At 41.4% G+C, this 24,411-nt stretch overlaps 2 protein-coding genes across 14 annotated transcripts in view; both read right to left on the reverse strand.

Annotated features, from left to right (window-relative positions):
• IGSF22 (immunoglobulin superfamily member 22) overlaps positions 1–9,289 on the reverse strand; it is a 33,573-nt gene extending 24,284 nt beyond the window's left edge. The window contains exons 1-6 of the mRNA XM_083498018.1: positions 9,003–9,289; positions 5,942–6,075; positions 3,734–3,874; positions 3,353–3,489; positions 2,211–2,310; positions 456–495 (exon numbers count right to left, since the gene is read on the reverse strand). Of these exons, the coding sequence (XP_083354144.1) occupies positions 456–495; positions 2,211–2,310; positions 3,353–3,489; positions 3,734–3,874; positions 5,942–6,041 (518 nt within the window). The 5' untranslated portion in view covers positions 6,042–6,075; positions 9,003–9,289. The remainder of the gene's footprint in view (positions 1–455; positions 496–2,210; positions 2,311–3,352; positions 3,490–3,733; positions 3,875–5,941; positions 6,076–9,002) is intronic.
• A 6,464-nt stretch (positions 9,290–15,753) lies between these two features.
• PTPN5 (protein tyrosine phosphatase non-receptor type 5) overlaps positions 15,754–24,411 on the reverse strand; it is a 64,690-nt gene continuing 56,032 nt past the window's right edge. For 12 of the 13 annotated variants that reach the window (XM_083486829.1, XM_083486837.1, XM_083486833.1 and 9 more), the window contains 3 exons: positions 21,518–21,678; positions 18,218–18,331; positions 15,754–15,984 (listed from right to left, as the gene is read on the reverse strand). In XM_083486829.1, the coding sequence (XP_083342955.1) occupies positions 15,888–15,984; positions 18,218–18,331; positions 21,518–21,678 (372 nt within the window). In that variant the 3' untranslated portion in view covers positions 15,754–15,887. The remainder of the gene's footprint in view (positions 15,985–18,217; positions 18,332–21,517; positions 21,679–24,411) is intronic. The other variant, XR_014521983.1, reaches the window with a different exon arrangement.

Raw genomic sequence — 24,411 nt, forward strand, 5'->3', positions numbered from 1 at the left:
ACAGGGACAGCTATGCTCTGGCCTCTCATTGCCATGGCCTTTTACTCCTGCAAGAGCAGTGCTCATACTGCTTCTTGCTTGGCCACCAGCCCAGCAACCAACCAACCCACAATGATGTTGTAACCAGGGCCAGCCCTACCATGAGGCAAAGTGAGGTAGCTGCCTCAGGAGGCAAATATTGAGGCAGAGAGTGGATGTGCATGTGCTATGCAGCCTATCCTGCATCCACAAATCTAGGCCACTGCCCTTGGGATGCAATGGAGGATGTTGAGATAAGATTCAGCAGTCTGCTGGGCTTTTGTACATGGAATAGGAGTGGGAGGAGGAAACTTCTTGCCCTTTGCTTCAGGCAGCAAAACTCCTTGGGCTGGTCCTCTTTGTAACCCACACAGTGGAAAGATCTGAAAACTGACCACAGGTGTATTGGGGGGTGGGGTGGGTGGAGAGCATCTCACCTTTTCTTCAACATTTTTTTGAAATCCATCTTTTCTTCACCTTTTGGTTCAAAAATAGTGAAAGAAAATTAAAAGAAGAGAGTTAGTGCAGACAGTGAAGGTTCTGGAGCGAGTGGTCGTGGACCAGATCCAAGTGCTTTTGGAAGAAACTGATTTTCTAGGTCTATTTCAGTTGGGGTTTAGGCCTGGTTTTGGCACAGAAACTGCTTTGGTCACCCTGTATGATGACCTCTGTCGAGAGACAAGGGAAACATGTCCCTGTTAATTTTCCTCAACCTCCCAGCAGTTTTCGATACCACCGACCATGGTATCCTTCTGGTGCGACTGTCCGAACTGGGGGGGGGGGGGGGAGAGAGAGAGACAGACAGACTGCTTTGTGGTGGTTCCAGTTGTACTTGGATGGTTGTTCACAGAGGGTGTTGCTTAAGGTATGCTTTTCAGCCCCATGGAGCCTTCAATGTGGGGTTCCACAGGGCTCAATCCTAACCCCTATGCTGTTTAACATCTACATGAGACCCTTGGGTGGGGTTATCCAGAGGTTTGGATTATGTTGTCAGTAGTATGTCGATGACACTCAGCTTTATTTCTCCTTTACAGTTGCAGGTGAGGCAGTGGGAATGCTGGACTGGTTTCTTGCCTCAATAATGGACTAGATGAGGGCCAACAAACTGAAGCTCAATCCAGAGAAGACTGAGGCACTGTTAGTGGGTGGTTTCCTAGACCAGACGGGTAGGAGATTGCCTGTTCTTGATAGGGTTACACTTCCTCTGAAGGAGCAGGTTCACAGCTTCAGGGTACTCCTGGATCCTTTGTTGTCACTTGAGGCTCAGGTGGTCTCAGTGGCGTGGAGTGCCTTCCACCAGCTTTGGCTGGTGGACCAGCTACGCTCTTATCTGGACAGGGATAGCCTAACTACTGTTGTCGATGCTCTGGCAACCTCAAGGTTAGATTACTGCAATGAGTTATATGTAGAGCTGCCTCTGAAGATGGTTCAGAAATTTCAGCTGGTGCAGAATTCAGCCTGGTTGCTCACCAGGTCAATACAGTTTGATTACACCCATCCTGGTTCGACTGCACTGGCTACCAATTAGTTTCTGGGCCTAATTTAAAGTGCTAGTTTTGACCTATAAAGCTTTAAATGGCTCAGGACTGCAATACCTCAAGGACCGCCTCTTTCCATAGGAACCTACCCAGACCCTGAGATCATCTTCTCAGGCTCTTCTTCGTGTGCCTCCTCCACCAGAGGTCTGGAGGGTGGCAACACGAGAATGGGCATTTTCCGCAGTGGCTCCCTATCTGTGGAATGCTGTCCCCAGGGAAGTTCACCTGGCACCTTCATTATACACCTTTTGGCGCCAGGCAAAAACATCCCTCTTTAACCAGGCCTTTGGTTGACTGACATCCTATACCCTATTAAAATGGGGGGGGGGGTAATTGGGTTGGTTTTGCTTTTATTTTGATCATATATTTTGTGGTTTTATATTCTGATTTTATCCTATGTATTGCTCTCAGACCTGCAGGTACATGGTGGTATATAAATTTAATAAATATAAATAAATAAATTAGGAACAAGGAACCAGTTTACAGCATAGCTTAGGAGACCCACCTGTATATCTTATTACATATTTATCAAAGAGCTTCCATTTCCTCATTCCATATTCCACTTTGGTAAAAGTTCCAAGGGCCTTTCTTTCCCCCCTATAATGTGGTGTCTCTCCCCTATGAACTCAGATTAGGCATGTGTTTGGTACTTACTTTCACTGATAGTCAAGGACACAGTACAGATGAGGTCAGCATGGTCATTGGAAACAACACACTTGTAATTGTCTGCATCATCTGCATGGAGGTTTTCCATCTGCAAAGAAGACACGGCACCCAGACAAAACAGGCAGTGAGGGGCACTTGCAGACTTTACACAACTAGCAGAACCCTCCCCTTAAACACTGAGGCATCTGGAGTCAATTTCATGCTGAATTGAATCAATTGCCTCTTGCTGAAGATAGGGCTTCTCCAGACAGGGCTATTTTCACACATGGCTCTCCAGATGTTGTTGAACTGTCACTCCCATCATCTCTGGTGATTGGCCATGCTGGCTGAGGCACATGGGAGTTGCAATCCAACAATATATAGAGAACCACAGATTTCTCATTCCTGGCCTTGGCTCCATACTTGTCTGGAGCCACTTCTCAGGGTTGAACTAGCAAGAAGACTGAAGAGAGGTCTTTGGAGAGATTTTAGCTCTTCTCTTTGACTTCCTCTCCCTATAATGACATCACATAAGCCAATAAGTCATTTCAAAGGCTCTGTGCATGTTCTTCTTTCATAGAAGAACAGCTTAATAAATGCAAGTCTCTGTTACCACAGCTGATGGCCCAAAAAGAGTGTGAGTATTTCAAACTGCAACGCTGAATATCGCTGTTGAAAAATACTGCAATCAGCTTGATGTAGAGCAGAAATTCATTTCAGTTCACTTTTTAATGCGAACCCGCCTTATACACACTTCCTGAGCCAATATGTGAAACAAAACACAGCTAACCTTCAAAAGTTGCACCTCTCCAAATTTTGTGACGCAGCTCACCAGCAAAAAACTGAGTACAAAAATGCATATATTGGGGAAAGTATGCAGATAAACATACGGTGCAAAAATGCATTATATAAGGAGGAAAAAATGCAGCTTTGTGTACAAAATGAAAATATTTGGGGAAATGTGCATGGACAATGCATACAAATTTTCATTCTTTTAAAAAATTGCAAGCTGATGCAGAAATGGAAAGATTGGAACTGAAGACTGGAAAAGCAAAATATGAGAAATCGAAATCCAGAAGATTCTTCCCTCTCTACACTTCAGAGAAGTAAGTTATAGTAAGATAATGGATTTTCAAAGCAACTCATATTACCTTAAGGACATATTCCTTATTGATGCTGTCATAAAACATCTTTGATCCTTCTTTGATTGGTATCCCACTTTCTCTTTTCCAGACGACACTGGGTTTTGGGTTCCCTTTCACTTTGGCTCGAAATACAGCTTTGTCTCCTGTAGGCAAATGTTGAAGCAGCATCAAGTGAAATTCGAGTGATATTCTATTTTGCAACAACCTACCTTTTCTGTGCCAAAATTAACCATTCCATCTGCTGCTCCTCAAACTAATGCTAGAGGAAGAGCAGCTGCATGCAGAGTTTCTGTGTGGCTAGCTCTGGTTATTGTGTCTTCGGATAGTGCCTGTGATGCCTTGAAGGTGAAGTGGCTTATAGACTAGATGAATGCTACTTCTGTTCACCTTCAGGGGCTGTTAGCGGATGAGGTTTCTCCACAAATTCTGGGATGCTTTCCCCTGCAGGTATCTCGACGGAGCGGGTGACCATGCTGAAAGACTCCACAGAAGAAGAAGAAGAGCTCTTGCTAGTTGAAATGGTCTCTTCTGCCAGGCAGAAACTTACAATTATTCATATAAAATGGTTCCCCAGTTTTCAACTCCCCCTCCCAAAAGAACGTAGTATGTGGACAGTTATTTCATTAACTTATTTTGAGAATTAAATCCACATTTTTGTCTCTGAGGGTCCACATAGCAAGTCATGGAAAATAACAACTTGTGCCATTTTAGTGTCTTCCTAGAGATAAATGCTGCTTTCTGGGGTTGGGTGCGCATGAGAGTTACACACCCAAACTAAGCAGAATCAGCTGATGCATGGGGGCTCAATCATGCTTTTTGTTGTGAAAGTAGCCACATCTCTACATGCCTTACACCTGATTGTCAGATATGGTTTCAGGAAAACAGATTTGGCCCCCGGTCGCAGGTTGCCCTCCTCTGACATAAGAAATGGCACCAGAGGGATGAGAAATGGATGGAATGTGTTTCGTTGATCTGCTTATCTCCTGTCTTCACTATGAGGATGCTCCTAGTTTATATAGACATTTGAAAAGATCTGATGTAATGTGTGGACGGTAATGAATATAAGCAGCTAAGTAATATAAAATGTGACGGACTCTTCAGGTTCATTGATTAATCTGTCTTTATCAGTGCACCCAGTGCTGTACAGAGTAATGAAAGCAAAGGTAGTCCTCTAAACCAAGGAGCTTACAAGATAAATTTAGTCAGTGATGGGTGGGAGTGGAAAGGAAGGGTAATAAGTGTTGAGTGGCAATAGAGGGGTTAATACAAAAACTCTATGGAAGAAGTTGATTTGGGGCTGCAATGGGAAAGAAGATAGAAAGGGGAGGGGCTATCTAGGTATTCATGAAGGAGGAAGTGCTATGCAATAGGATAACCAGGAAGGATGGACAAACTAAATGTTTATTCTGTATTTTGTGTTTTTATCTGGTATTTTTATGTTATGAACTGTCCTGGATGAAGGGTGGTATATAAATTTAATAAATAAACAATAAATATAATAAATAATGGAGCAAGAGACCTTAAGGAAGTTGAGGGTGGTAAAATAAGAAGTGGCATTCGCAGGCAATGATATATTGAGATATAAAGAGGGATGATGGATGGACAAGGCTGCAGAAAACTCTAAATCGAAGGGCAAGGAATTAATGCTGGGTGCAGAAAAGAATGGGAGACTATGGCAGGGATTTGAGGGGAGCACCACACCCCTCACACCCACCAATGTCTCAGACATTCTCTAGTTCTTGGTAATAACACAGGAGGTTAGTTCCAGCTAAGACTTAAAATAATGCTCTGCTATCTACCAGCTGCATATTTCTGGTATAAGTTGTCTGCAAGATGTGAAGAGCTCAGCATAATGGAGTCAGGGCACAAGGTGAGTTGCACTACATGTTGCTACAGTGGTACCTCAGGTTAAGTACTTAATTCGTTCCAGAGGTCCGTACTTAACCTGAAACTGTTCTTAACCTGAAGCACCACTTTAGCTAATGGGGCTTCCTGTTGCCGCCGCGCCACCGGAACCCGATTTCTGTTCTCATCCTGAAGCAAAGTTCTTAACCTGAAGCACTATTTCTGGGTTAGCGGAGTCTATAACCTGAAGCGTATGTAACCTGAGGTACCACTGTACTTCCTTATCTGCCCATCCCTGCTGTGACAAATTTTGACAGGTGGGCAGGGCTGACACCTGAGATGTCAGGTTAGGACCCGCATTATTTTTTGTGCTTGTATGCTGTTTGAAACGGTTTTTAATATTGTGTTTTAAGTGTGGCCCATTTTGGATAGAAGGGAAGGTAATGCCAGCCTAAGCATGTCTATTCAGAAGTTATGTTCCATTTAGTTCAATGGGACTTAATAGCTAGATAAGTGTGGACAGAATTATTCATTAATTCAGTCATTATTTCTGAAATCATCCTTTATTGTAAAAAATTATCAGGGTAATAACTACAGCCAACATAAACTCAATAAAAAATTATAACTAATAGGGATAGTAGCCTTTCTCACAGCTGACTTTAGCTGGATTGAGTCCAACAGATTTAGTTCCTTATTGACCAACAACATTATTTGATGCTCTGAGCTTCTGGAGATTGTCACAATACTTGCCTCCCACAATTGTGGTAGTCTGAGACATGTGCTGCACTGAGCTGGAGCTAGAGCTGGAGACCATGGAGTGAGATTCCATATGCATGACGGCGGTTGCCATAATGGCGTTCTGCAGATTACAGTATTTTCAGGGGCTGTAAGAATAAAAAGCTTGATCATTTTACTCAGTCAAAGCAAGTCTAGTGTTCACTCCCATATCTCATGACCATGAAACAGCATGCAAGATTGGGGTAAGGTGATATAGCAGTTGGGAAAAGCAGAGAGGAGCCAGTCTGGTGTCAATGGCTGGAGTGAGCAGGAACAGGGAGAAGGGTTGGCCCTCATCCCCCAAGAACTCCTATTGATTTTCTCCCATTAAATTAGTGTCATCCACTCTTGTCAAGATTAGTAATGTTCCACATCTGGGGAAACCAAGTAACATCCAACTGTGTGTTTCTGCTTGTGGAAAGGGCTTGTGATTCCATATATGCTTCCACAAATGGAGGCAATTTTGCACCAGCTCCTTCTTTCCTCTTGTGACTCCCTGCATCGCAATCCATGCTGTGCTGGAGGCAGTGGCATAGCGTGGGGGGTGCAGGGGGGGCCGGCCGCACCGGGCGCAACATCTGGGGGTTAGGGTTAGGGGGCACAAATCCACGGGTTAGGGGGCGCAAAACCACGGGTTAGGGGGCGCAAATTACTTGCCTTGCCCCGGGTGCTGACAACCCACGCTACGCCACTGGCTGGAGGGTCTTGCAACTGTGAGAAGCAATTATTTTTTGGGCAGGGGTGGGGGTGCTGGAGGGAGGAAGAATAAGTGAAAATCTTTTTCAGTTGTCTTTAATTAGCTGAGGAATCCATGGGATTAAAAAAAGCCTTTCCCACAAGCAGAGGGAAATGCCACACACTGGCATTATACTTATTTACTAATAACTAGGTGCACCTTCCACAACCTTTAACCCAAAGCCAACCCTATCTAGCAATATATAATAAAGATGGAAGAGCCATATTTTTGTACTGCTTCTTAAAGGATCGAAAAGATTTATAAGCTTAGGAGAAAGGTCCACGCGGGGCCCAAATGATAATAGCAATAAGGACCTAGTCAGCCTCCCTATGGAGGGCATTCCAAAGCCAGGAACCACAACCCCTGGCAGCCTGTTTCTGGTCACCATCAGTACCCAAGAAGGTGAGGGTCAACCATGAGGGAAGCTTCAGATAATCACAGTGATCGTGCGGACTGTGGGGAAAGACAAGATGGTCCAGTAATCAACTGCATCCTAATCCTTAGGACTAGGAGTTTAGAAGCTCAGGAAAACCCAGGGGCCATTGAAGCTTTTTAGAGACTGCTCAGATATGCCCTCACCATCTGAACTGCCTGGTTTGGTATGGCATCTTGATGCAGGACAGCCTGGCCCTTGTTGCTTGGATAATAGGTTGGTACATGGGGATGGGGCTTCATTGGGTGGAACTGGCAACAGCAATGAGGTTTGGTGTCATATGGTTTTCAGACAACAGGCTGGCTGGCTTGTTTTAAATCAAACCTCTAAATCACATTTCTACTGAGAGCCACCCACCAAACATATCTGTCACTCAGATCATGGAGAGAGTTTCCATGACAACACTGCACATTATTGATGGAGCCTGCCACTAGTGTGAAGATGGTCTGCATCTTTTCAGATCCAGGACTCATCTTCAACCTAAACATGCAGTTGAGGCCCCATTTCTTCATGCGGTTTGCCATATATTTGTATTGTGCTACTTTCTGCTGCTGTGACCCTCCTTAGATCAGGCTGTCCTGCCTTTGGGACCAAGCCCAGAGAGTAATGCTGGTAGTAGTGGCGTAGCGTGGGGGGTGCAGGGGGGGCCGGCCACACCGGGCGCAACATCTGGGGGTTAGGGTTAGGGGGCGCAAATCCACGGGTTAGGGGGCGCAAATTACTTGCCTTGCCCTGGGTGCTGACAACCCACGCTACGCCACTGGCTGGGAGAGTGCTCTTTGCCCCCTGATGGCTAGGTTATGGGGAGCCTCAGGTACTCTTTTATCTCCAATGCTATTTAATATCTATCTGAAGACGCGGGGAGAAGTGATTAGGAGTTTGGGGGCAAGGTGCCATCAGTACATTGATGACATTCAGCTTTATTTCTCCATAACATCTGAATCAGGAGAGGCCTTACAGTCCCTGAGCTAGTGACTGGATGCAGCGTTGAGGCGGGTGAGGAAAAACAAGCTGAGCTTGAATCCTGGCCAGATGGATGCACTGTGGGTGAATAGGTCCTGTGCCCGAGAAATCGGGCCATTGTCTACCTTGGATGGGGAGCTGGCTAGACTTTTGCAATTCCTGGACTGGGAAGACCTTGCCACACTAGTTCATGCATTGGTTACTTCAAGAATGGATTGTTGTAATGTCCTCTGCATGGGGCTTCCCTTATACTTGATCCAGAAGCTGCAGTTAGTGCAGAATACTGAAAGGCGTGAGATCTTATTAGCATACAACAACTGTGCTCAGAGATCTGCACAGGTTGCTGGATTGCTACCAAGCTGAGTTCAAGGTGTTACTATTAGTATATAAAGCCCCCTAACAACTTGGGACCAGTTTACCATTGAGATTGCCTTATTCCATATAAATCAGTCTTTTGGTGTGGCAGCACTTACACTGTGGGACTCCTTGGCTGTTGATACAAGGAAGGTACTTTCATTGTATACTTTTCAGTGCCCTGCTAAAAACCTATTTTTTAAATACAAGCCTACCCACATTTTTTAATGTTTTAAGCTAGTCATTTTTATCAATAATTTTATTGTTTTATTCATTTTGAAAACTTCTTTGAGGGTTTGTTTGTTTTACAATCAAGAGATATATAAATCTTATGAAATAAATTAATAAATAAAAATTTCAAAATGCCAGTAACCTGAGAATATTATTAATTTGACCCATCTAGTAAAAATATAATTTATTTTTTTTTAATTCCCTCCTGGATATTTTTAGAAATAAAACACAAGCAAAAGAGCAGCAACAGCAACAACAACAACATATTAGAATCCAAACAAATAAAAGAGGCAAACTAAATTATTTGTAATCAGTACCTTTTCTTCTGGCGACCAAGATTCTTGGTGGTCTCTATTATGAAACAGAACTTTAAGGGAGCATCAGTTAGTTCTTCCGAGTCCTGTAGCAGATGTGAAATGGCTAAAGAGTCTTGGCAGACTCTGGAAGACAGCTGGGTCCCACAGCATATTTCAAATAAGGCTCTGCGTAGTTCAAACTTTAAATAAACACTGGCCCCCTGTGGGCTATGTGGTTACATCCATTTCTGCAGCTTCAACAGTTTCACATAGTTAGAATAAGACAGACCCTTAAGGTTAAAGAGGGGGGGATATACAGCAAAACCATTAAATATAGCATGTTATCAAAGAAAGAAGCCTAGCACATTATTTTAAGTGGTTTAAAAAACAACACTTTACATATGACTGAAAAGGGGTCCTTACTAGGACTTAAATTTAAAAATTGCTTTCGCCTATGTTCTGTCCCATATTAACATTTGTACACACAGAAAAATATTGTAGAAAGTGGCTCATGGTGATTATTATGCCTCTCCTTTTGTGTGATATGGTGGCAGGGCATTATCAAAATGTGCTTCATTTAGTTTTGAAAAGTGTCACGTGAAATGCTAGTGATCTGTATCAGAGGCTCTTTTGTGCATGGTTCCAGGGGTGGTAGCCTATTAAGTTCTACTCATGGCTCATGGAAAGTTAACGGACCTCACTTAGCCATGCTCCTTCATTTCAGCAGGTCTACTCTGAGGAACTCTTCATTGAATACCATCCCAAGTCGCTCGAAGTAGAGACTCTATGATGCTTTCCTGGTCCTTAGGGATGGAGTTTGTATTCTGAACCCAATTCATGTTATCCAAAAACTGTATGCAAACCAAAGTTCACCAACCAAATTTCATGCACAAAAATAGTATATTAGGGGAAATGTTCCTAAAAATGCATGTTTTAGTGGAAGTAACATAAGAAATTAATTTTATGAAGGGAAACTACTTGCAAAACTGTGTTTATTCAGCAAAATGACATATAAAAATGTATCAATTATGAAAAATGCACACTAAAATAATAGAATTGGAAGGGACCATAAGGGTCATCTAGTCCAACCCTACACAATGCAGAAATCTAAGCTGAAGCATTCATAGCAGATGGCCATCCAACCTCTGCTTAAAAACCTTCAAGGAAGGAAAGTCCACCACCTTCTCCACTGTCAAACAGCTCTTACTGCCAGAAAGTTCTTTCTGATGTTTTGTCAGAATCTTTCTTGTAACTTGAAAATGCTGGTGAATTTTCATGGGGACTTAGACCTACAAATTGATGCTGAAATATGGAAAACTGAACTTAAGTATGGGAAAACAAGAAAACAAGAGTGACAGAGTGATTCTTGCCTATTGCTCTCTGCTGCCATGTTGAGTGGCTCAGCTATTAAATGTAAGGTATTGTATAAAATGGGACACTAGTAAATTACAGTATGTCCAGGCATCGTTTAGGACCATGCATTTAGTACCAGGAAATACCACGTGACCCAAACTTTTTTGTACAATGTATCCCAGTTAGTTCCCTACTTTGGGATTTCATCATGTGAAAGTCGCTGCAGTGGATGTTAAAAATGTTCCATATTCTTCTGGTCGTCACAATGTGAGTGTAATGCCCAAAGGGGAAATTGCACTGGAAAAATTAGCAGGCTGGATATGTAGCAGGATCTTTCATGTTCCCAGGACAATACCCAGACACACAAGGCACTTGTAACCTCCTTTGGAGTTGCTTCAATACACCTCACTTAAACATATTTCTCAGCTTCCTGATGGGTTTTATATTCTCACAAATGTCTCAAGATGTCATTTATCATGGCCATTGTTTTAGCCCTCTCTGTTTTCATTACGGAAGCAACTGAAAGCATTGCAAACTGTGAAGAGCTCTAGCATGGATCCATGCTAAGGCAGAAAAATTAATTTTCCTACTGAAAAATGTCACACTTAATCACAAAATGTCTACCATTTCCAAAGCCAAACTCCAGTAGGTGGCTGACCAGAAGTCACCTAATAAAAGGATATAATGTGAGTAGTTTGCCTACTTCTAAGCAGTTATGTAGGGCCTCTAGGGGCAGAACAATAAGTTTCTCTTGCGATGTAGAGCTCCACCCATAACTTAAAACTTATCATTGTATTTCCATATTGTATAGCTCCATATCATCATGACATTATACCATTCCCTAGCCTCACTGCAGAGAAATGCACAGGATGACATCACAACATGGGGTAAGTTGCTTCACATTGTGGAGGGAGTGATACCATACTTGGCGCAGAGACACCATTTCTGGTGGCGGCTCTGTGCCATTCATACTCGGTAATTCTGACCCAAGTTCTAGAGATGCTTTTTAAAAATAAAGAAGAATTGCCCCCCTCCACACCATCAAGACTTCCCTAATATAACCAAATAAGAAACTATCTGACCACCCTTTCCTTTTCACTGGAAACATTCATCGCTTCTCGCTTTTATATTGGAGCCTTTTTTTAGCTCCTGCAGCACATTTCCCTCATGCTTGTTTTCGCGGGAAGAGCAGATGACTATGCAAAGCAGGAAGAGCTGCTGTTCCGAGGGCTCTCCGTCAGATCCCTGGGGGAGAGATCGCTGCAGAAAGACGTTACCTTATAAGAGTAGAGAAGAAGTCTTGGAGCTGCCACTGGGACTTCAACTGGGGTCAGACATAATAATAAAACCTTGACTCAAGCAAGCGCTGAAACTTCTCATATATATAAGGCATACATGCAGCTACAGAAATTGCCTCTCCCTCAGGTTCTTAGCTGTGTTCATTTTAAAAGGTAGGACCTGGAAGCAAATTGTATTCAACACACACACACACACACACACACACACACACACTTTGTAGGATGCCCTTGAATGGAACTCTGGAATTGGAAGGATCTATAGAAACAGCAGGGGGGAAAAATGTCATGTGAAAAGCAAAATATTTCTCTCTGCCACACTAGGTTTTTATTGCATATGGAGGGTTTTGGTTTTTTCAAAAAAGGGGAGCAGTTTAACACACACAAAAACAGCCCAATTTGCAACTCTAAGTATTTTAGTCTAAATGCCATCTGCTAATTTTTTTCTGACTGTATACCGTAAGCTGGCACCAAAGGAACAATGCCCAAGGCCTGCAGATGAACAACAACAGGCTCAGAGTAGTTCTTTTACAGGCCCCATGGAAAGGAATGGAAATTATCCAGTGTTTAGTGGAATGTTCGTTTCAGCTACAGCCCTCAACCTTTAGGCCTGCTTAAGCCATTTTAATGCAATCACTCCCTACAAAATGCAAAGCAGTCTAAGTTAATGCATATCCCTACATTTTATGGAAGCAAATACCACATTTCTTCCTTTTGTCTATTTGAATCTCTTACTATTCAGCTTATCCCCCTACTTGCCTTTTCCCTAAACTAAACATTGCCACTTTCCTCCAGTCCTCCACTATCCACTGCAACCTGACCATCCATTTCCTAGCCCTTCACTTCCAGCTGAGACCCCATCAGAGTGTAGGTTAAGGTTCCAACCCCTACCTTAAATGTGCATTACTTACACTTACTTATCTAAAATGGCAAATGCAGTTGAATTGCTCATTCACCCAATTTGGAGAGAATAGTTTGAAGCTTTTCACAATCTTTTTGATGTTTTTGAATAATTTGCTGAAGATACCAAACTTGGAGACTTCACTGTCAACCCCTAATACCAGATCATTGATAAGAAAGCTATAGTGATGCTCCCACGTCAGACCCTTGGAGGATCCTAGCTCTTACTTACCTCCGTTGTGAGAACTTCCATTATTCCTGTTTCCAGTTCTTGAAGTACGTACATAGAGACATCCTGCCATAGCTAAGTTTACTCAGGAATCTTTGCTAAGAGACTTTGTCAAAAGTTTTTTGAATGCCCAAGTACCACAAATATATGGATCAGTTAAGAGGACTGATCCACAAATCTAACTCCTTTTGATATGGTTTGTGGATCCAGGCTGAGGTCATTCAAAGTGGCCATGTGCATCTTCATTCACAACTCCCCTGCACTTTAGGACCTAACTACACACAATGCTGATAACATGATTAACAGTAATGTTGTGATTTTTAAAAAAATCAATAATAATAATAATAATAATAATAATAATAATAATAATAATAATAATTTATTTATACCCCGCCACTCTGGGCATCTTCCAACAAAATATTAAAATACGATAATGCATCAAACATTAAAAGCTTCCTTAAACAGGGCTGCCTTCTAAATGTCTTCTAAAAGTCTGGTAGTTGTTGTTCTCTTTGACATCTGGTGGGAGGGCATTCCACAGGGCAGGTGCCACTACTGAGAAGGCCCTGCCTGGTTCCCTGTAACTTGGCTTCTCGAAGTGAGGGAACCACCAGAAGTGTCCAGGTAGAACGATGGGGATGGAGATGCTCCTTCAGATATACTGGACCTCACATTCAGCATTTAGGATAGGAGAAAAAGCTTCAGTTGGTGCCAATAGAAGCTTTTATCCTAATGTCATTTTTGTCTCACAGAGCAAAACCATGAAGGTGCTACTGGAACCATAAAGCAAATTCTACTGTTGAGTCTCCCCAAGAGAAACTTTCAAATCTGTCACCCCACCATTACTAAGGAATGCTATACAGGCAGAAAAACCAATCAACTCTAAATAGCTTCTTTCTGCATCATTTTGATACCACAGCTATCTTGAAGGGACTGTTCAAAACATACCAGGCATGAACCATAAATAATTTCAGTATGAATCCATTTGAATCCTTTAATGCACAGACTCAGAAGGTCTTATGATATACACAGTATCCGGTAGTTTAAAATGTAAAAACAATCCATCAGAAAAAAGGCAAAAAAGTTACTTTTCAAGCTTAGTAAACATACATTACAGACTTAAGCAATACATTTATCAAAGACTTTTGCACTGTATTTGGATCTAGTAGCAATTTTGTAATTCGTTTTTTAAAATAGCAAATCTGACAATGATGTTTTAAAATTTTGTAATAAATGAAGCTACTGATCTTATTTACAGTATAAATAGGCCTTTTGGGGGGGTGAAGATGATGTCCTGTCACATGTTGAAGAAAAGCAGTATCTTAGCTCTTAAATGCAAAATAAAGCATTTTGAAAGTAAAACTATATATATATTATATATTTGTTTTCGTAGATTTTCACGGGTACAGGAATGCAGGTTTTGGTGTCCTCGGGTGTCTTCCCGTGTAAAAGTTGGGGTGTCTAGGCGACGTTTCGACGAGGTCTCACTCGTCATCTTCAGGCTGGTGCTTTCGGCTTCTTGTTACTGGAACAGAGCGGGATCTCAGTGTTTGAGTTCCTATAAATACTGTAGAGGGGTGTGGTGTATTGCCTCAAAAGTTCTGGGCAGAGGGGAAGTTCCCAGGCTAGTGTTCTTTTCTTCTTTTGTTCCTTAATTACTTGAGGGATATCTTGAGTGATTTCTTGAGTGATATTCTGAGTACCACTTAGGTGGGTCATTAGGTGTGGATTAGTTGCTAAAGCCTTCGTGTCTTGACCTCTTGAATTTGTGAAGAGTTTTTCTGGGAAGATGGCTGTACTGCATTTAGTTGTGCTCTGGCTTGGCTTCGTGTATAGGGGCGAGCTGTGGTTTTGTGCCCTGTGCCAGCCAGATCTGTGTAGGGATTGTAGGGGGGTGCAGCATCCGGAGGTGCCACTATGGTTTGGTTACTGGATGGTGTCTGTAATTTATCTGTGGAGAGGGTCTGGGTTTGGGTCTGGTGTGGTTGATTGGTGGTGGCGTTCTGTGTGCCTCTGGATCTGGTGTCGGTTTTTGTGGGGAGGGCTAATTTCCAGATGTCTGGCAGGCGGGACGTGTCGTCACGCTTGTTCATGTTGTGAGGGTGTTTCTCTATCTCGATGGCTTCCATGATTATTCTCTTGTGGTGATGTTCCATGTTAAAGAGCAATTTGGAATCTGCAAAATTAATTTCGTGTCCTGTTTCTTTCATGTGTTGGAAAAGAGAGGAAGATTTTTCTTCTTTTTTGATGGCATTCTTGTGTTCTGCGATACGTGCATTTATTCGTCTGTTTGTTTGTCCAATGTACGTGGCTGGGCAGAATTTGCAGGGTATTTCATAGACCCCTTGGTTTTCCAACTGGATTTTATCTTTGGGGTTTCTGAGGATATTGGCTATTTTTTGGTTGGTGCAAAAGGCTGTTTTAATATTGTGTTTATGGAGGATTTTGCTAATTTTATCTGTAGTGCCCTTGATATAAGGAAGGAGGGCCATGCCATTGTTTTCTTCTGTGTCTTGGTTTTTGGGGGGTGTTTCTTTTTGGATTAGCTTCGTAACCCTGTTTTGCTGGTATCCATTGGCGATTAACACATTTGAGAGATTCTGTAACTCAGTTAAACTCAGAAAAACTCTTCACAAATTCAAGAGGTCAAGACACGAAGGCTTTAGCAACTAATCCACACCTAATGACCCACCTAAGTGGTACTCAGAATATCACTCAAGAAATCACTCAAGATATCCCTCAAGTAATTAAGGAACAAAAGAAGAAAAGAACACTAGCCTGGGAACTTCCCCTCTGCCCAGAACTTTTGAGGCAATACACCACACCCCTCTACAGTATTTATAGGAACTCAAACACTGAGATCCCGCTCTGTTCCAGTAACAAGAAGCCGAAAGCACCAGCCTGAAGATGACGAGTGAGACCTCGTCGAAACGTCGCCTAGACACCCCAACTTTTACACGGGAAGACACCCGAGGACACCAAAACCTGCATATTATATATTTATATATATATTTATAAATAAATATCTTCTGTTCTGAAATTCCCACGTGTGTCTTCTCAGCTCTAGAATACATACAATTTGTGGTCAGAGTTCTGTTGGTTTGTGTCATAACAATTTTTCACGAATCTTTATTCCTCTGCTGCTGCTCTAGAAAACTGCTTTTCATATAAGCTCATGACATGGTGGACAAACTGATACTGTTCGCAGGTCTGGATCATTCCTCCCCTGGGAAGAGAAGCGGGGGAGGGGAGAGATTTGGAAGCAGATATCCATTGTGTATCTCAAAACGATTAACAAAAATAACACAGCACAAATTAGGGTGGGGGGAGCTAAACACAAAAAACTGATCCTAAGTCTACTGGTTTTAAATAGTCTTCCTATTGGTAATGGTATTGAGTTCCTAGGGTTGCATCTAAGATCACTGGGGTAACATACCAGAGTTTTAAGGTCTAGGATCTGTGCTAAATGCTTCTCAAAAAAATTATAACAAAATATAACATTAATCTCACTGTATTCTGCTTGGCATAATCACACTGGTAATGGATCACGGAGATGCCAAAGATCACAGGAAATTGCTTTTAGGTTCCCCAAATCTATTTACACCTGGCCAATACAGTCAGAATAAAGACAGCCATGGTATAGCCACAGTAAGATGTAAGGTTCCAGCAGTCTGCCTGATTGCATCTTTGGGAAGCTAACTGAAACCTAATCAACAAAAACCAATGCTCCTCTCTGACTACTTGCCCTCACGATGCACAAGAGCTGTTGCTGTCAGTGCTATATGCATTCTCTGTGATATGTTTAAATTCAGAATATGGTATCCGGCCCACAATTTTACATTCTTTGGAAGTCAGATGAGCCAGGTGAGGTTCACCCTGGCTTTTGGGTGAAGCAGCAAGATATGCTTTTTAATGTTCATGGAAAGTAAGAGATAAATATGGTGTAGATTCCATGCCTGCTTTTTTATTTAGACGAGTATTTATTTATACACCACCTACTGGTGTTGGATCAACTGTGTTCCCAGTCCTTTCAGTACTTCTGAGCTGTTACTGAAGCTGAAGGCATGTATCAGCTTTCCTTTCATACAATCTCTAGAGCAGGCATAGGCAAACTCGGCCCTTCAGATGTTTTGGGACTACAGCTCCCATCATTCCTGACCACTGGTCCTGTTAGCTAGGGATGACAGGAGTTGTAGTCCCAAAACATCTGGAGGGCTGAGTTTGCCTATGCCTGCTCTATAGCCTTCCTGGTACAGGTGAAATGGTTACATATGACCACAAGATGGCAATCTAGCTACAGGAGTGATGTCTGAAGTACTGTTGTACACTAATCCCGTCCGTCCGTCCGTCCGTTCCCAATTAACTTTCCATGTTACAATTGGAAGATAGGAATGCCCTCATGGGATCTGTATTCATATCTATACATCTGTATAAAATATATATTCCCCCCAAAAAGCTATAAATTTCTCCCTGCATATTCAGTTAAGCTTATTCTAAGTCTGAGTTGACATTCCACTTCGCTAACATCACCCTGCTCACGTTGCATGGTAACAGTGAATCCAACTAATTTCATCTTTTTAACAGTTCAAGTTTACTCTGAAGTTATGTTTCAGTGATTTCAGTGAAACTGATCACATATTTAAGTCATCAAATCGGTATTTCTGACATTCTGAATATACCTGTCACTTGTAAATAATACAAATGTAATTAATTCTCATCAAAACCGTTCATTACATTCTTAATAGTCTGTAATTTTGTTTTTATCTTGTGTGGCTGCTTCCAGTATTTTTTCTCAGAAATATCCAAATTTGTCATTGTAATGTACCCTCCTTTTTTTTAACTAACTACAATGGAATAAAAACAAGAGATTTCTTAAAAATATATAAAATCAAATGGTAAAAATGTTTCAACATTTCAAAAGGCAAGACTTAAAAGTGAATGTAAAAAAGGGGGGGAGCCTTCCTGTTGTACAAGACCTGGTTCACATGAAATGCTAAACCATGGTTTATAAACTACGATTTAATTTGAGTGTCCAAACCCAGCCCCGTGGCTCAGTCATGCTTTATCAACCACAAACAAGCCACATGAGTAAGCCATGGCTTATTGTTGATTCATAAACCTTGGTTTACATTAGCCATGAACCCAGCCCTTGTATCTATTCCCTAATACTTTCTTTAAACAACAATGATGGGCAACCTGTAGCTCTACAGATATTGCAGTACTCCAGTTCCTATCAGCCCCAGTCCACATGGGACAGTGGTCAGGGATGATGGGGTTTATAGTCCAACGGCACCTGGAAGACCACAGGTCTCCACCCCTGTTATAAATGATTTGTACAGCAGCAATACTTCCCAAAGAGACAAACTCTGTTCATATGTTAAAAAAGAAGAAAGCACTGGGTCTCCAGAGTTTCTTTTTGAAGGAAAAGTGAAAAAGACAATAATACAAGATTCTCTCACCTGTCTAGCCGTAGCTGGCAGGTTGTTCTGAGTATGTCAACTGCGCCCTCGTTCTTCCACTGTTTGCAGCAAATGCTGGTGGCGATGAAGCAGCCAGTCCTACCAATCCCTGCACTGGCCAGAGAGAGAGGAACAGAGAATGAAGGTGGAAATCTTCAGAAAGAGCATCAATTATTCTCTTAGTATTTCAGATGTACCCTTGCCAAATGTACAAAGCCCTGGAGAGAAACAAGCTGCATGCTCAGGATCGCTCCTCACGGCAAGTCAGACTCTAGGAATGGTCACTGGTAACATTCAATCAGTGAGTATAGTGTGTGTACCTTTGTACAAAACTCCTGAGCTACACAAATCAACAAGTGTACACTTTCGCACCTGCAATTGTATGTGTGTTGAGAGAGCCTGAACCTGTCTGTGTTTGGGTGAACATGTGGACAAGCCTTCTATCTTGTTTCATCCCCCACATGGCACAGTCAGCAGCAAGGGAAGAACAAAGCGTTCATAGTTTGTTGTAAATTGTGGTTTAACGCTGCAAGCCAGCCAGCCAGCCAGCCCAGAATGTGGGCAGAAACTATACCTAGGTCTGCAATAGGTTTTTAAATTTTAAGTAGCTGATGTTTTTACTTTGGTAAGTGTGGTTTGAAGAAAGCAGTAACAGATAAGAAGACTCAGTTAATCAGAGTGTACTTGCGTCTTACATGTATTTAATTTGGCCCTAAACCATTAAGCAAGGGGTGTGTCTGTGTTTGTTTGTTTGTTTGTGCCCCCACCATTACAGAATATGTGGAAACTCAGTTGGCATAACCTCTGTGTACCCCATAAGGAGAGTTTGTGAGAATCTAGTATGCAGAGAGACAGTTTAATAAGATGTTTTCCTTGTCCAGAATAAGCAGTTCTCATTTATTTGAGGAAATGAAAAAGACAGAAAATAATGTTCTAACCATCAGCCATATATATATTCAGTGAAAGATTACCACATAGATTGGAGGAAAATGTTACAGGGTGCAATGCCAGACAGATGTTAGGTGAGCCATCTGGCTTCTGTCAGGCCTGATATGTCAACATGTCACTTTAAATAATGGAAGCAGCAAATAACAATTACTCCTCAGTCCAAGAGCTTTTCCCATTTTGCAGGTCTCAAGAACTGCTGGTAGCATCTCAAATGGATTTTCATTCATTGTCACTTAGATAATTTTGGCCACCAGCTGTGCCTTCAGGGGAAATGCTACTTGTGGGCAGTCTTTTCATCCAGCTCTACAGCTCTACAGGACCCAAGATATGATTTGATTTCCACCAACCACCACCAAAATAAAATAAAAGATCCCCTGGTCTATAACACTGCAACAATATTGTTCTTCAGGTTAATCTTTGGTTATTGACCAGAGTTGTTCTTGTATTGCATTTATGGGTGGCAGCAAGTGATAAATTCTACTTATTATTTTAAAAATTATTTTAATGAAAAATGAGAAACAAAAGTGACAAAGCATGTTGTATAATGGAGTATTATTTAAGGACAGTTGCTACATGCATTTTGCAGCAGTAGTTTCCTCATTTAAACAAGTTACAAAATGTATCTGAATGGCTGGGATAAGGGCACTGGACAACAGGACCATCAAAACTGGACAGCTAGGAGTCTGGATAAAATAGCATTCTTGACACAGCACTTGTGAACACAGGATAAACTGAAAATTCTGGCAAAAAGCTGTTTTAGAAAACTGATTTTGCTATATTATGCAGATATACTTTTAAGATTACTTTAAGAGGTTTGGCATACTGATATTTGTGCATTGATACAGCACAGTACATTTAAGGCCACCAGGATCTCATTGGTTTCCACTCCCCCAGGCCAGTTTGTACAAGGAATGCTCATATTTGGTTTTAAAATTTCTCCGTCTAGTGTCATGACATTAAATGATTGTTCATTATATATGGTCAATTATGGACTCTTTCTGTAACCGTATCAAAAAGGGTATCTGCTTTAAAATAGGAATGTTCCCTGCTGCCTCCCGAAGTCCAGCGGTATAAAAAAAAGGAACTTATGTTATCAGAACCTGAATTTATTTTGTATGAGAACACTAACTAGTCTTTCATTTTGATGTATAATTTATGATAGCTGATCTCTGCTCATTTTCCATGCATGCTTGGCTGTTCTTATGATGTTCATAAAAAAATCAAAATCTATTTTAGTATTTATTTTTATTTAAAAAGCAAGTCTGCCATTTTCTACTGTGAACAAGCCCAGGAAAGCCCAAGAACAAAGCTATGAATTTTTTCTAGGATAAAGATGATCTTGATCTCTCTCTCCTTCCCTCTAGCTCACGCACATAGATCATTCAATATTAACAGCGACTTTCCCAGAGACTATGAGTCACTTCATATGAATCCAGTTCATATGCTAACTGGGCAATTCTCACAGTGGAGGAGAACTCCTGTCCACTATGTATTGAATGTACCATGTGACCCCAGGACTCCACCTAGAGAATGATATATGAGAAGGTCAAATTTGCATAATTTTCCCTATATCTCTCTCTGTGTGTGTGCACACACATGTGTATAATGTTGATTCGCCTGCAAACTCCTTCAGTGTCACCTGGATGTCATTACAAAAAATGAGTGGCAGAATTGGGGTGGGGGAAATGGCTGCAGCTTCACCTCAGAAACCGGGTCACTGCCAGCCTAGGAAAAAGAATTAAATGAGCCTATCTCTACCCCCCCTTTTAAACTGACTGTTTCCCCACATTGCATGGTTAATTAAGCAACCCACGCTGTTTTCCATTCCATCTGCACAGCAGATGGGGACAATAAAAGAGTCAGGTCACTTCCAGCACAAACTCAAGTGAAAATGTCGGTATAAGGTTTTCACATCATAAAGGCTTCTGGGGCCATACTTCTGTTTGGGTTTTTTTTTTTGGGGGGGACTTCTCTTTGAAGTTCCAGTGCCAAATTAGAAGCAAGATATGCTTCCTCACTACCTTACCTGACATAGGCTAACAGAACAGTAGTTAAAAGCAGAACTTCACAGGAGGTGGGTCATGCATAAATTGTACTCTCTTGTTACAGGTAGGTAGCCGTGTTGGTCTGCCATAGTCGAAACAAAATAAATTCCTTCCAGTAGCACCTTAGAGACCAACTAAATTTGTTATTGGTATGAGCTTTTGTGTGCATGCACACTTCTTCAGATACCTGAACTCTCTAGATCAGCATTGCGAGAGAAGGTTACTTTAACACAAGACAACTTCCTTAAAACTTCCCATGTTCTTTCCTCTCTCTTCATGGTGGTTTAACCATGCATAATTAAGCTACCTGCAGTGAACTATGATTGGAGCATTCTGTTCTTCCGCACACTGTGTGGCCTCTTCCACTTCCTGAACCAGCTGCAACAGGGCTGGTGCTTGATCAGGAGTCTTCTGATCTGGCCAAGAAGTATACCAGTAGTGTTTCAGATTTCTTATTTCTTCACCCTTCTATAAGAGAGTTATAAAGAGATTTATACAGGCAACCAGAAAAGGTATTTTCCAAAAGGTGAGACTCCCTAATGAGTTTTAAAAAACATTTTCTTGGGGTATGCAGTTTACTAACCCTTCTCAAAGGGGATTTGTGTAATAAGGGCTGATAACAAGATAGAAAATTAAATATAAAGATGAACTATTTAACCTATCTTAAAGCTACATTATTCTCCCCAAGGATGCATAAGGATCTGTTGTGCTATGTAGTCTTCTTATTCCAAAATTATTATTATTATTATTATTGAAAATTATATATTTTCCTGTCTTTTTGCCCAGATTTAATGATGTGTTGCTTTATTTAAAATTGCAAACTGCAACAATATCTTTGCAGCTATCTTTCATGAATGGTATATAAATAACTTTAAATATACAATTAACGCCAATTGCTGGCAAAGCCACACTGACTCTGCTGCTATCCTGAGATGGCCTCCTGGACTAAATTATGACATCAGAGTAAAATTAAGGCTTGCAATACTATGCTGGCAATGTAGGCAATTTACACTTTTCAGAGGTCATACTTTCTTGCTGCTATTCAGCAAACTGAAGAGCTGTTTTCAAAATATAATTATGTTCTTAATAATATTGGGAACATAAATGGAAATATATCATATTTATAACCTAATAGACAGAAAGCTATTTCTAACTGCACATACCACATGTCACTCTCTGTGAAAGCGTAAGACATAAAGCTTTCTTTTTCAAAAAATAATAATAATACCCCTGTTGAATCAACAGATATGCTGCTCAGTTTTCAGGCATGCTAATTAATTCAGCCTGCTTCACTTTATGGCTGCTTAATCTTGTGCCCGATTGGAACGAGAGGTCAATGGAATGTTTGCTTCAACCTTTTAGGCATTGATGGGGAATTTTTACACTGTACTAAACAGTTACTTTCAAATATATGCATCTATGGAAGGGCCCAAGAAAAGCAACATTTAGCACTAAAACTTAAATCAACAAGACCACCTTAAATGATTTAACTTAATTCCAGTTTCTGGAAACTACAGGAGGGAAAAGTGCTCTTGTGCTCAAATCCTGCTTGCTGGTTTCCCACAGACAAACTTTCAGCCACTGTGAGAACAAGATGCTTGCCTAGACGGGCCATTGGCCTGATCCAGCAGGCTCTTCTTATGATCTTAAACTTTAAATCAGTTGAAATCATTAATAACTATTGGAGGGCAGTTGATTTTTAGGCGTTCTGATGTGTGGGAATGGCCTGAAGGAAATACATAGCACTAAGCATTTTGACCAGTGAAGTTTGGATTTAGTAAATAAACAAAACCCAGAGAGAAACTGAAACCACCAACACTTAATACTCCAACTGTACAAATCATTTAACTATGACAGAAGATGTTGCTTATGGGAAGTGTGGAAGATTTACTGTTTTATGAATCTCCATATGTCATTAAATTGCGCTTATGATGGTTGCTGGCAGAAGAGGGAGAAAGGATCTTGATTGCACTTGGTTGCTCTGTATGGCATTGGGCAAGAGTCCTGTGTAGCACCATTTGTACTGTGATGTCTGTTACTCAGTCAGAGAACACATAAAGATAAATTAAGCATTATAGTTGCCAGCTGAAAATGTAGTTTGGTCTTTAACACCACTTAAAACCTTCCAACAAAACAACACTGTATCCAACTTCTCTTTTATAAATCCTTTAAAAGACCGCCAAATCTTTACCGACAAAAGGCTCAGTAGACTTTAGGTTACAGTGGAAGGAAACCAAGCTTAATGAGCTATAAATAATAATAATAATAATAATAATAATAATAATAATAATAATAATGGCTTTTTGAAATACAGTGGTACCTCGGGTTAAGAACTTAATTCGTTCCGGAGGTCCGTTCTTAACCTGAAACTGTTCTTAACCTGAAGCACCACTTTAGCTAATGGCGCCTCCCACCTCCGCCACTCTGCTGCTGCTGCGCCATTTCTGTTCTCATCCTGAAGCAAAGTTCTTAACCCGAGGTACTATTTCTGGGTTAGCAGAGTCTGTAACCTGAAGCGTCTGTAACCTGAAGCATATGTAACCCGAGGTACCACTGTACAACTGAGAACAAAATCCTTACTGAGATCTTTGAGAGGTAAATAAGATAAAATTAAACAGGTTGTTGTTGTTCTAGAGCTCTCTCTTGAAACTCTCAGTCTTCACTTCCATCCTCATTTTGATAAACCACCCCTGGTTTTTGTTGCTAAGAAAAAATCCTCTGCACGTTTTTTGCAGCTAGTGAAGCACACTGAATAGAAGGGACAAAGGGGAATCTAAAAATGTTGGAATGGGATAGTGCAAGCACCGCTGTTATTCTAAAGCCATACATTTAGATCAGGGGTTGCAAACCTTATTGGACCAGCAAACACATTTCCAATTTCGAGAAAGTGTTGTGGTAGCTGTCATATCTACCTCCTCCTGACAACCTCATGCATGCTGTGGGAAGTCACCTGTGTCCTGATGGTCCTGATTGTGGAGATCACACAATATTGACACATCTCCATGACACACAATACAGCTGCTGCTGCTGCTGTTGCTGTTTACCAACAGAGAGCATTCCCCAGGACCAGGAAAAATACACAAGTGGCATACCACACCCACTATTGCACACAGAGCACAGGAATACACTCACCACACCCATACGGACTATGGGGCACTCTCTCTCTCTCTCTCTCTCTCTCTCTCTCTCTCTCTCTCTCAC

Source organism: Podarcis liolepis (genome assembly GCF_965112155.1).
Source record: "Podarcis liolepis genome assembly, chromosome: 1".
NCBI classification, from domain to species: Eukaryota; Metazoa; Chordata; class Lepidosauria; order Squamata; family Lacertidae; genus Podarcis; species Podarcis liolepis.